The sequence below is a fragment of the Salvelinus alpinus genome, chromosome 16 (genome assembly GCF_045679555.1).
Source record: "Salvelinus alpinus chromosome 16, SLU_Salpinus.1, whole genome shotgun sequence".
NCBI classification, from domain to species: Eukaryota; Metazoa; Chordata; class Actinopteri; order Salmoniformes; family Salmonidae; genus Salvelinus; species Salvelinus alpinus.
Genome location: NC_092101.1, coordinates 11655081 through 11667608, shown reverse-complemented (window position 1 = coordinate 11667608; position 12528 = coordinate 11655081). Strand labels below are relative to the sequence as shown.

General features: G+C 42.5%; 2 protein-coding genes across 3 annotated transcripts in view; both read right to left on the bottom strand.

The window, feature by feature from the left end:
- Positions 1–2: 2 nt before the first annotated feature.
- Positions 3–6287, bottom strand: LOC139541750 (NACHT domain- and WD repeat-containing protein 1-like). The gene is made up of 4 exons (XM_071346715.1): positions 6179–6287; positions 1068–1153; positions 816–932; positions 3–405 (listed from the first exon to the last, which is right to left on the bottom strand). Exons 1-4 carry the CDS (start codon positions 6285–6287, stop codon positions 4–6), a joined length of 714 nt encoding a protein of 237 aa, XP_071202816.1. The 3' UTR covers position 3.
- A 1656-nt stretch (positions 6288–7943) lies between these two features.
- The window catches only part of LOC139540808 (thimet oligopeptidase-like), a 27335-nt gene continuing 22750 nt past the window's right edge, over positions 7944–12528 (bottom strand). For both annotated transcript variants that reach the window (XM_071344785.1, XM_071344786.1), the window contains exons 9-14: positions 10254–10480; positions 9778–9979; positions 9170–9356; positions 8863–8991; positions 8571–8707; positions 7944–8323 (exon numbers count right to left, since the gene is read on the bottom strand). In XM_071344785.1, the coding sequence (XP_071200886.1) occupies positions 8162–8323; positions 8571–8707; positions 8863–8991; positions 9170–9356; positions 9778–9979; positions 10254–10480 (1044 nt within the window). In that variant the 3' untranslated portion in view covers positions 7944–8161. The remainder of the gene's footprint in view (positions 8324–8570; positions 8708–8862; positions 8992–9169; positions 9357–9777; positions 9980–10253; positions 10481–12528) is intronic.

Here is a 12528-nt window from a genome sequence, read left to right as displayed (position 1 = left end):
TTTTTAGCTCGCTCCTATTCTAACATGACTGGTCCAAGACATTGGCAAGCTCTGACCAGATTTGAAGAACTGGTGTTTTTGTTCAACAGTTATATCCCCGTCTTCTTCAGCCTGCACGGCCGCAGTGCGTAGGAGGTGCAATAATCGAGCCTCTGTGTAGCGCCAGGAAATGACACTGTCATCCTGCAGTGGCCTTTTCTCAGGCTGAAGGTCATTGTAGTGGGGCAACAGAGTTGTGATTGGCTGAAGAACGTAGACGGGCGGAACAGCATTGTTGTCTTTCCTGAACCATTGGTGGAGAAGCCCCACTTGGTCCTGTGGTAGCTTGGACAGCAGCACCTCAAATTGTTTTCCTGGGAGGACACGGGGGATAGGGCGGTGGCCATACCGGTTCCCCAGCAGAGCCTTGAGAACAAGGAGACATATCGAATCAAATCAAAACGCATAACACCCTGCTGGAATTATATATTTCAAGAACCATTGAATTCAAGGAAAAGAAGAGCCAATTAACATTTGTGCAGGGTTCTCCAACTCCTGTCCTGGCGAGCTAGTAGGTGTGCAGGTTTTTGATCCAGCACAGCAGACAGCACTTACATCCCACTGGGTACACTGGTTGAATCAACATTGTTTGCGCATCATCTCAATGGAATTACATTGAACCAACGTGGAACAAACGTTGGGATATTGGTTTCAAATGATCAGTCTTCAGTCTGGGCCACAGTTTTTTTATGTCATGGGTTATAAGAAAAGCCTGTAGCTCTCCAGGATCGGAGTTGGACCCCTGTGCTAGAGGAACAGTATTGAACAACACTTACAATGAAACTTGGTCCTACGGATACTTTCTTGCAAGCCTCGATTTCCTGAAGACACAGTTCTGTGGTCATGTGGTCCACATCAATTGCATCCTGGAGACCCCATCTCATATCCACAACCTTCAGGGATAAAGAACTAAATACAAAAGTTCCTCCAACAACACTAACATCACCGAATAATGATCTCTGAATTCATATGAAATTAGAATTAATTGACATGTGTCTGATGGCGGCCCGTAATGTACTGCTACTCACCTCAAACACTAAGCCCTGACTCTGACAAAAAGCTTGAAGTTCAGGATAGGTTTTGTCCAATAAGGCATTCCTTTCACTGCTCATATCTGCCAACGGTCACATCAGGTCAGAAAACACACTAGGTTTGCAGTGTTACCCAAAACTAAACACAAGGCTATTCACTGAAAGATGACAAATTAGCAGGGGCGCAACTGTCACTGGGGACAGGACCCCACATTCTGAAATGTCATTTTTGTCCCCCCCAGTTTACTTGGAATGTGATACAAAACGAGGCAACGGTGTGCTTCAGGACCATGCGGACACCTCTGAGCGGTCGGTTAGGTTGTTATGTCCCTCCCAACTTCTAAAACCAAAGTTGCGCCCCTACAAATTAGGGATATGATTCTTTCAAAACAGATACAATGGCTGGGCCGTTGTAGCGATGATGTAGCATCTGCTAAATAAGGAATAATCACATCTCTGATAAATTCAGTTGCGGCCAAATATATTGGCACCCTTGCACTTTTCTTAAATTATTCCCTATTTCTTTTAAAATAAGTTGCCGTTGAAAAAAACGGTCTCCACATCTTGTTATTGGATTTTCAACATTGCAGAACCAATTGTATTTTTGTAAACTTAAGTTTTAATTTAGAAAATAAATGCATGGACAAAGTTATTGGCACTCCGGAGCTTGTATTTGGTTGCACAGTCTTTGGGCTAGATAACCAACCAAATGCTTTTTGGAGCTACCAATGAGTTTGCTGCACCTTTCTACTGGCATATTTGCCAACTTTCAGCAGCAAAGTGCTTTAATTCTTCAATGTTTGAGGGATACCCTTCAACTGCTGTTTTCAGCTCTCACCATAAGTTATGGATGTGATACGTCTTCGAAATATGGGTGTGGCTATGATCCGTCAATTGAAAGCAGACCGCTACCTGAAATCTACTTCAGATAATTTAAATAATCCATCCAAATTTTGGCAAGTAGTGAATGGTTTGGAGTGCAAAAAAGATACACAGCTTCCCATACAATTGTTGGTAGACACACAGATTGTAACTGAGAGAACCTCCACTCTGACAGCCTTACATCAGCATTTTCTAGATGCAGGCAGTTTATTTGAGAAGGTCAAAAGGTATAATTGAGCCTCTTATGAAATTACCTGACACCCCTGTGCTCTCCGTTGCCAGGTTCTCTTTTCATCCTTCTCTGTTTCAGAAGTGCGTAAAGCCCTGAAAGATATAGAAGAAAAAATCCCCTGGCCCTGATGATCCCAGTTTCCTACACCTAGCTGTAGACATCATTGCTCCCCCTTAACATGTATTTTTAACCTCACATTTGATGTTAAGGAAATCCCCAAGTTATGGAAATCTGCTTTTGTACTGCCTCTCCTGAAAGGTGGAGATCCTTCGCTACTTGACAACTATCGACCCATATCAACATTGTCTGTACTGTCAAAGGTACTGGAGTCCTTAGTAGGCAGCTGAAGGCCTACCTCCAAGAAAACAACATCAAGCTTAGGTCTGCAATGCAATCAAGCTTAGGTCTGGCCACAGCACTGTTTCAGCAACATTAAATGTTTTTAATGATATCCACTGTGTTCTTGACAAGAAGTTACATTGCGTGTCTTCATTAATTTGTCGAAGGCATTTGACACCGTGGACCCTGCTGTGTTAGTGCAAAGGTTAAAATGTTTTGGAATTACTGGTCATGGTCTAGATTGGTTTATAAATTCCCTATCAAATCGTACACAATGTGTAATGGCGGATGGTTGTAAATCTGAGTCCATAGAGTTGCGCTCAGGTGTTCTGCAAGGTTCTATTTTTGGCCCACTGTTGTTCATTTTGTATATCAACAACATTGGGGATCTTATTGAAACAGCAGATGTTCATTTATATATTTTCTTTATTCAAGTGGTAGTAGTTTATCTTTAGCTTTTGAAAATGCCCAAAGAGCATTTAACATCATACAACAGAATCTGTATGATTTAAAGCTGGTTCTGAATTCAGGTAAAACAAAATGCATGTTACTAATCATGTCATTGCTACATTGGCTGGACATACTATAGAGCAAGTCAAAGTGTACAAATATTTGGGTGTGTGGGTTGATGACAATCTGAGCTTCACTGTTCATGTGGAGAACTTGATAAGGAAGCTCAAGCTAAGAATAGGTTTTTATTACCGGCATAAGGGTAGTTTTTCTCTGGAGGCCAGGAAGGAGCTGCTACTATGTACATTACTGGCGGTTTGAGATTTTAGTGATGTTATATATACACAGTGGGGCAAAAAAGTATTTAGTCAGCCACCAATTGTGCAAGTTCTCCCACTTAAAAGGATGAGAGAGGCCTGTACTTTTCACCATAGATACACTTCAACTATGACAGACAAAATGAGAAAAGAAAATCCAGAAAATCACATTGTAGGATTTGTTATGAATTTATTTGCAAATTATGGTGGAAAATAAGTATTTGGTCACCTACAAACAAGCAAGATTTCTGGCTCTCACAGACCTGTAACTTCTTCTTTAAGAGGCTCCTCTGTCCTCCACTCGTTACCTGTATTAATGGCACCTGTTTGAACTTGTTATCAGTATAAAAGACACCTGTCCACAACCTCAAACAGTCACACTCCAAACTCCACTATGGCCAAGACCAAAGAGCTGTCAAAGGACACCAGAAACAAAATTGTAGACCTGCACCAGTCTGGGAAGACTGAATCTGCAATAGGTAAGCAGCTTGGTTTGAAGAAATCAACTGTGGGAGCAATTATTAGGAAATGGAAGACATACAAGACCACTGATAATCTCCCTCGATCCACGCAAGATCTCACCCCGTGGGGTCAAAATGATCACAAGAACGGTGAGCAAAAATCCCAGAACCACACAGGGGGACCTAGTGAATGACCTGCAGAGAGCTGGGACCAAAGTAACAAAGCCTACCATCAGTAACACACTACGCCGCCAGGGACTCAAATCCTGCAGTGCCAGACGTGTCCCCCTGCTTAAGCCAGTACATGTCCAGGCCCGTCTGAAGTTTGCTAGAGAGCATTTGGATGATCCAGAAGAAGATTGGGAGAATGTCATATGGTCAGATGAAACCAAAATATAACTTTTTGGTAAAAACTCAACTCGTCATGTTTGGAGGACAAAGAATGCTGAGTTGCATCCAAAGAACACCATACCTACTGTGAAGCATGGGGGTGGAAACATCATGCTTTGGGGCTGTTTTTCTGCAAAGGGACCAGGACAACTGATCCGTGTAAAGGAAAGAATGAATGGGGCCATGTATCGTGAGATTTTGAGTGAAAACCTCCTTCCATCAGCAAGGGCATTGAAGATGAAACGTGGCTGGGTCTTTCAGCATGACAATGATCCCAAACACACCGCCCGGGCAACGAAGGAGTGGCTTAGTAAGAAGCATTTCAAGGTCCTGGAGTGGCCTAGCCAGTCTCCAGATCTCAACCCCATAGAAAATCTTTGGAGGGAGTTTAAAGTCCGTGTTACCCAGCAACAGCCCCAAAACATCACTAGAGGAGATCTGCATGGAGGAATGGGCCAAAATACCAGCAACAGTGTGTGAAAACCTTGTGAAGACTTACAGAAAACGTTTGACCTCTGTCATTGCCAACAAAGGATATATAACAAAGTATTGAGATAAACTTTTGTTATTGACCAAATACTTATTTTCCACCATAATTTGCAAATAAATTCATTAAAAATCCTACAATGTGATTTTCTGGAGAAAAAAAATCTCATTTTGTCTGTCATAGTTGAAGTGTACCTATGATGAAAATTACAGGCCTCTCTCATCTTTTTAAGTGGGAGAACTTGCACAATTGGTGGCTGACTAAATACTTTTTTGCCCCACTGTGTGTATATATATATATATATATATGCAGGCCTCAACCACTACCCTGAGAGCACTTGATTCAGTATATCATGCGGCCCTCAGGTTCATTACAAATCAAAAACGTCTTACAAATCATTGTGATCTCTACAGTACTGATGGCTCGTCGTCATTGGCCTTGCGCAGGCTTAAACACTGGTATACACTGATTTATAAGGCCATATTGAGTAAAATACAATTTTCTCTGTTCTTTTTTGATCAGGTCGGTAAATAAATATAAATTACGGTCCCATTGTCATTTGCTTTTAACAGGACCAAGAAGTAGAACAGGTTTTGGTAGAAATAGTTTTAGTTACTCAGGTCCTGGAACTCTCTCCTGAACATTTAAAAATTTGATGATCTAGTGTTGTTGGTGAAGATTAAACACTTGATCGATGTAAATATCATAGAAGAGTGTAATTGTCTTTAGGACAACTGTTTTTTAGTCAAGACATTTGTTTTTTAACGTAATATGTAATTGTTGTACTGTATGTGTGTGTGTATAGTGTTGTTTCATGTTGTGTTAGTGTATGTAAGTTGTTTTGTCTGAAGCTTTGTTCCCCCTGCTGCTATTGGACCAGGTCTCTCTTGAAAAAGAGATGTTATCTCAATGAGGAAAAACCTGTATAAATAAAAGGTTAAAAAAATATATAATAATAATCTGATCCGGACTCTTCGATGGCCACTCCAGAGCAGTCCCGTGTTTCATAATGAACCATCTCCAGGAAGCACACATCAAAAAGGGTTCAATAAGAGATGCTGGACTGTTCTGGTGTGGCCAGATCTGAATCCCATCCATAAATTATAGCAAGAGCTGAAAATGGCAGCTGGTGGAGGGTACCCCTCAAATATGGAAAAATCCGTGGAAAGGTGCCACAAGCTCATTGATGGCTACAAGAAGTTTGTCTGAAGTTATCTTGGCCAAAGGCTGTGCAACCAAATACTAGCTCCGGGGTGCCAATCATTTTGTCAATGCCATTTGTCTTCTTTTTCTATTTTAAGTTTACAAAAATAAAATTGGTTATGCAATGTTGAAAATCCAATAAGGTGTGGAGACCAAAGATTTTCTTCAATTTCTACTTATTTTAGAAGAAATAGGAAATTATTTATGTGCAAGGGTGCCAATATATTTGGCCGCAACTGTATATGCCTTGTGTTATAAAGCGAGCCTGAGCCCGTATTACAATGAAAATACTGAACCCATACCATTATGAAAATACTGAGCCCATGCCATCATGAAAATACACCCACCTGTAAATGTGGAGCTGACAAAGACTCGGACCACGTTGGACCTGAGCTTCAGTCCTTCAGTTGACTGGCCTCTGAGCACCTCCATGAGTGCTCCTCTTGGCGATGCCATGGTCCTCCTCACCTAGCACTGTCACAGGCTAAAACCTCCCTCTCATCTCACAATGACCCACAATAATTGCTCAGCTTCCAAAAGTAATCAGAGAAGCATGTGAGCAGACTTATCTATTCTGACTGTAAGCATGTACTTGTTAGTTTTTAGATAATTATTTAAGCATCCAATCCAATTGCCCCTTGTTCCTTGTGCTTCATGTTGCAAAGTGAAATTAGATGGAGATACACAGCTGAACGTTTTTTCCCCTCTCCCGTTGAATCCTATTTGTCATATCCTTGGAGATCAAGCTCTCCAAGACAACCTTAGGCCCTGTTCAAATACTTTCAAATTGCACCCTTCGTTCCTCTTTTCCTTGAGGTAATCACTGGTGTAACACTAGTGGGTAGGTAAAAGCCAAGGTTTTTCTAAATAGCTCTCCCCCACCCAGTCTGATCAGTGATTGCATTGAGGGGAGGAAGGTAGGATGCCCTTTCAAAGTATTGGAGCAGGGCCTTTGTTTACGAATGGTGCCTTCCTGGGACTGGAGGTCCCTTATGGTAAGGAAAGGAGAAGAGGGAGTTGGCTGTTGCCTTGCAGCTGAGGCTCACCTTTAATGACATGGGGGAGAAGGGGCGAGACTAATAGAGTGTTTTAATATATACAGTCATTGGTTTCAACTTATCAGACTGTAGCATTCACCAAGCACTTTTAGGAGCTGATGGGCTTGATGCCACTAAACAAATCAATTATCATATACCTCCACAACTGAGCTTTTATTTTATCGTGGGACACTTAAGAATATTCTGCAACAAGGGTAGCTTTGGATTATACTTATGCATAACATTTATTTAATGCTTTATGAAGCTTCTCTGTAATATCCCATTATTTATACTTTATAGAAATAAGATATTTCAGAAAAGCTTTATACAGAAGTATAACCTGGTTATAGTTGCTTGCCTCTCAAACAAGTTAGCGATATTGTATTAATGTACTTAATTTTCAGAATGACTAGGCATTCCAGCTCATTACCCTGACCATACATCATGATGTTTGTTCCCCAGTACTGTACTACCCTTAAGCTGTTTTGACACTGGCTCCATTTTGCCAAACGGAATCCTCAGAACACGACAGGAATATCCCTGGAGTTCATTTGATCATCAGGGTATTTAACTACAGAGCTTATAAAGTGAGTCAAGCCTGAGTTTGCCTCTGGCTAGGACTGGCAACAACTAGCAACAACATCTGCGACAATATTCCTGGTAGTGCAAGATAAAACACCTAACAAAACACCTAACAGAATCTTTGTAATACGGGGTTATACTTAATTTGGAATGTACTACTGCTATACAACCATGAGGACTGCCGTTGTAACAGCTTTATGGCAGCGAGTGTACTTCAATGCTACAGACTCATTCTCAGGGGAGTTAGTATTGTGTAATACTAATGAGACACAGTATTATGCCTTGTTTCACCAGAAAGGATACTGAATCTATATGAGATACTGGCTGCATGCCTCTATATCAGGGCCTCAAACATGCGGCCTAAGAGCCAAATGCGGCCAGCGAGCTGTTTTAATGCGGCCTGTGAACGTCTTAGTATATAATTAACAAAATAAGTTTGAAACCCCTTAAGAGCTACTTATTTTGAGAAAACTGACAGAAGGCGACAAATGGGTCAAGTCAATTCTTTGTTAATGTATTTTGTTCAAACTTACTTGCATACAATAGTTTAAAACATCTCCAAACTAAAAAAAACACAGCACAAAAGGGTGAAATTGCATGCATCAATTCTTGTTTTCATAGTTTTTTCTAAAACATGTATGTCCCTTGTGCCCGTGTCCTAAGTGTATGATTGGTTGGGGGGGGCGTTTACACTGAGCTGGTTGTGATTGGTCAACAGGCACATGGAGTGTCTGCCTCCAGCTCTACCGTTAATCCTTTGCTCAGGAGGAAAGCGTCTTGCTTTGGCTCCCTCCCTAGGAAGTTCTTGAGCATAATTTCAGCGTCCTCCGAGCCTCCGGGCTTTAGGATACAGTTTCTGTAGCCCAGCCCCACCTAGAAGAGATGGAAATGTACTTCATCAGCATCAAGCAGATGACCATTGAAGCTGACAACAATGACATTTCCGCCATGGTGAAATCATTTGGAGTTCAAAAAGGCCAGTCAGACTACATGACTCCAGTTCAGGCGGTCACTGCTCACTAGCATCAATAACCAATGACGCCTGATACCAACTACTCGATAAGAGCGGATGGTCAAGTGTAAAAACAGCATTGTAAATAACTAGCTCAACTGTGCCAACCTTGGGGTTCATGATGCCCTCCTGCTTGAAGCGGGCGTAGAACATGTCCATGGAGTAGACCTCGCTCCAGAGGTAACCGTAGTACTGGGCATCGTAACCACCTGCCAGGTGGCCAAATGTGGCTGGCATGTTGGTTCCTATGGGCACAATGGCGAAGAAAAAAAGGATTTGTTTAAAAAAAAACGGACAATGACTAAAGGAGTTGGCAAGACTGCACAAACAGATCTGGGAACAGGCTACCAAACTATAGCTGTGATAGTGCTATGGCCCATTGGTTGAGGTTGTCTCTGACCTGAGGATGCAGGCACGCCCAGGATCTCCTGGCTCAGCCGGGCGTACTCCTCGGCCGGGTCCAGCCCATTCTTGGTGTGTAAGGCCTGGTCCACTTTGGCCAGGACGATCTGACGCAGGTTAAACAGACCTGCATGGGAGGGAGAGGGTTAACACATTAACACACTGAAGCATTTAAACCCAGTAGCTCTTCAGGAGTCGTGTTGGTGACCACTGCCCAATAACCTAAACACCAGCACTGGTGTAAAAGGTGTTATTAAGCTGGGTGTTCTATGAAAGAGCCAGGATGTTGTTTCATGGTGACCCACCCGTGTTGGCCAAGCGGGACTTCATGAGTTTGTCCAGCAGGTCGTCAGGGATTGGGACGCCCGTCTTGTAGTGTTTGGACATGCGCTGCAGGGGCTCCTTCTCCCACACCCAGTTCTCCAGCATCTGGGACGGCGCCTCCACAAAGTCCCGCTCCACGTGTGTCCCACTGAACATGGCAAAGTCCGCCTGGGAGCAGCAGAGGAGGAGAGAGACATGCATCTGTTAATCCCCGCATCCTGTGGTATAACTACTGTTAGACATCAAACTGGACAGTAAAGGGGAGGGATATATTATTTTGGTGTTCATATAAGTTTGATGACATTTTCTATACCATATCAAATATAGATTTTATACTGAATGAGGAATTGAGGAAGGAGTACACTGCCCTCTCAGGTACTAAACCTGGCAAAAAGTCACTGCTTACAAACGTGTTTTAGGTTGATTTTACAGGTATTAAATAGCCAATGACGTATTGAGAGCAGGAAATATTAACCATCACACTAAAAATGCCTTTACTCAGTCAAACATTCATTTCAGTGCTTAGGAATTAAACAACAATGTATACTCTATAGTAGCAATGACACCACATACACGTATACATACACACCTGAGCGCAGAGCTGGTGCATGACGTGGCCAAACTCGTGGAAGTAGGTCTCCACCTCGTCGTGCTGCAGCAGGGAGGGGGCGTCAGCCGTGGGCTTGCTGAAGTTGGCCACCATGGCCGCCACCGCCATCTGTCGGGTCCCGTCCGACAGCAGACAGCCGGGCTGCAGGCCAAAGCAGGCCGCGTGGCCGTACTTGCCCTCTCTGGGAAGAGTTACACACAATCACCATGACTGGCTAAACATCTTTATTTTATTGTCTCCCCCATAATGTGGAGGAGAAAAGGTGGGCTCTTCTCTGTTTCAATTGCTGGAGACAAATTCAGAGCAATGAAATAAAGACTTTCCCCCAAAAACTATAAAATCCCTCATAAAAAAAGATGGTTAAATCAAAACAATCATCATACATAACTAATTGTATGCGGCCATCTTTAAAATCCTCTGCCCTTTTCAATCTCTTCCGTTTTCCTCCGACTCACCGTGGGAAGAGGTCCAGGTAGAACTGGCCCACCACCGTGCCCGTGGTGCGGTTCTTGACGGAGTAGAGGGTGACGTCGTCGTGCCACACGGGGGCGCCCCCCTCCACCAGGTCAAAGGTGAGGTTCAGCAACTCCTGGTAGATGTCCAGCAGGCCCCGGGTCACAACCTCCATGGGGAAGTACTCCTTCAGCTGGTTCTGGTCCACCGCGTATTGGGTCTCCTCCACCTACAGGGGGGAAGAGCAAAGGACAGATTCAATTCATCACTTCAAAACATTATCCCTTCAGGGGCAAATATAGACCACACAGCCCACAGGGTCATCTCTAACACCGCAGTGAAAAATACAGAACTATGATTTTTTTTTAAAGTATGTTATATATTTTGAGTAGGGATTGATTGATGCTCAATGTTAAATTTCAATCTTCCTACCATCATATCTAAGCTAATATGACACCAATGTCGATGAAACTTTGCAAATAAACTTGAAAGTACACAACACACTCTTGACATGATCCGTTCAGCCGTTACTGAGAAACACAAATCGGATTTTTCACAAAGCTCAAATTTCACATAGCTCAAATTCTAGACGTCGGATTAAAACAAGACTACAGCATCCATAAAATGACCATCAGACTTGGTTTTATTTGGGCGGAATAAGTTGAGATGCAACAGCTTGTACAACGTACAATTTATCACTCTCACGTGCCCAATAAGAACCAACGATGTGACACCTTTTTGAAGCATGTCCAACAGACACTGGGAGACAAATTCACCTTTCAGCAGCACAATAACCTAAAATACAAGGCCAAATATACACTGCCGAGATGCTTACCAAGACGACATTGACATTGAATATTGTACAATCCAGGTGTGCAAAGCGACTTACCCAGGAGGACTCAAAGCTGTAAATCGCTGCCAAAAGGTGATTCTAACATGTATTGACTCAGGGGTGTGAATGCTTATGTAAATTAGATATTTCTGTATTTCATTTCCAAAAAATCTGCTAAAATAAATGTCATCCATTTTGAATTCAGGCTGCAACACAACAAAATGGTGTATGGGTATGAATACTTTCTGAAGGCACTGTAAATATCATGGCTGTTTTTTTGTTTAGATATAGGCATATTGTAAATTTGTTTTATTGTAGCGTGACCATCTTACTACAAAAAAATAAACATAATATTAAGCTGCATATTAAATTTGACAAGAGGTAATGAACTGGCCATTGATCAGAACAGCAAATGATAAAACAGGACCATATTTGCAAAACAAGTGGTTCTGAGCTTATGTCAACATTGCACAGATTAGATATGGTCACAGAAATCAGGAAGGCAGAAAGGCTCTAAAGACCTCTATATCTATATGAATGACTGTCCAACACAACCTGTTGTTATGTTAAGCACCTACGGACAAAAAAATGATCGGATTCCCCCCCCCTCAATGACATACAGTGCATTCCGAAAGTATTCAGACCCCTTGACTTTTTCCACATTGTGTTACGTTACAGCCTTATTCAAAACTGATTAAATAGTGTTTTGCCCCTCATCAACCTACACACCATACCCCATAATGACAAAGCAAAAAAATTGTTTTTAGAAATGTTTAGAAATGTATTAAAACATAAAAAACAGACATTTCTTATTTACATACCGTAAGTATTCAGACCCTTTGCTAAGAGACTCAAAATTGAGCTCAGGTGCATCCAGTTTCCCTTGATTATCCTTGAGATGTTTCTACAACTTGATTAGAGTACACCTGTGGTGAAGTCAATTGATTGGACATAATTTAGAAAGGCACACACACCAGTCTATATAAGGTCCCACTGCTGACAGTGAATGTCAGAACAAAAACCAAGCCATGAGGTCGAAGGAATTGTCCAGAGAGCTCTGAGACAGGATTGTGTCGAGGCACAAATCAGGGGAAAGGTACCCAAAATATTCTGCAGCATTGAAGGTCCCCAAAAACACAGTGGCTTCAATCATTCGTAAATGGAAGAAGTTTGGAACCACTAAGACTCTTCCTAGAGCTGGCCGTCCGGCAAAACTGAGCAATCATGGGAGAAGGGCCTTGCTCAGGGAGGTGGCCACGAAGACGATGGTCACTCTGACAGAGCTCCAGTTCCTCTGTGGAGATGGGAGAACCTTCCAGAAGGACAACCATCTCTGCAGCACTTCACTAGTCAGGCCTTTACGGTAGAGTGGATAGTCGGAAGCCACTCCTCAGTAAAAGGCACATGACAGCCCGCTTGGAGTTTGCCAAAAGGCAACTAAAGGA

Coding starts and splice junctions, on each gene's coding strand:
- LOC139541750 (XM_071346715.1), bottom strand. CDS start 6,287: ATGGCATCGCCAAGAGGAGCACTCATGGAGGTGCTCAGAGGCCAGTCA. Junction 933..1,067: donor GTCAGGGCTTAGTGTTTGAG/GTGAGTAGCAGT, acceptor TTATCCCTGAAG/GTTGTGGATATGAGATGGGG. Junction 406..815: donor CCGTAGGACCAAGTTTCATT/GTAAGTGTTGTT, acceptor CTTGTTCTCAAG/GCTCTGCTGGGGAACCGGTA.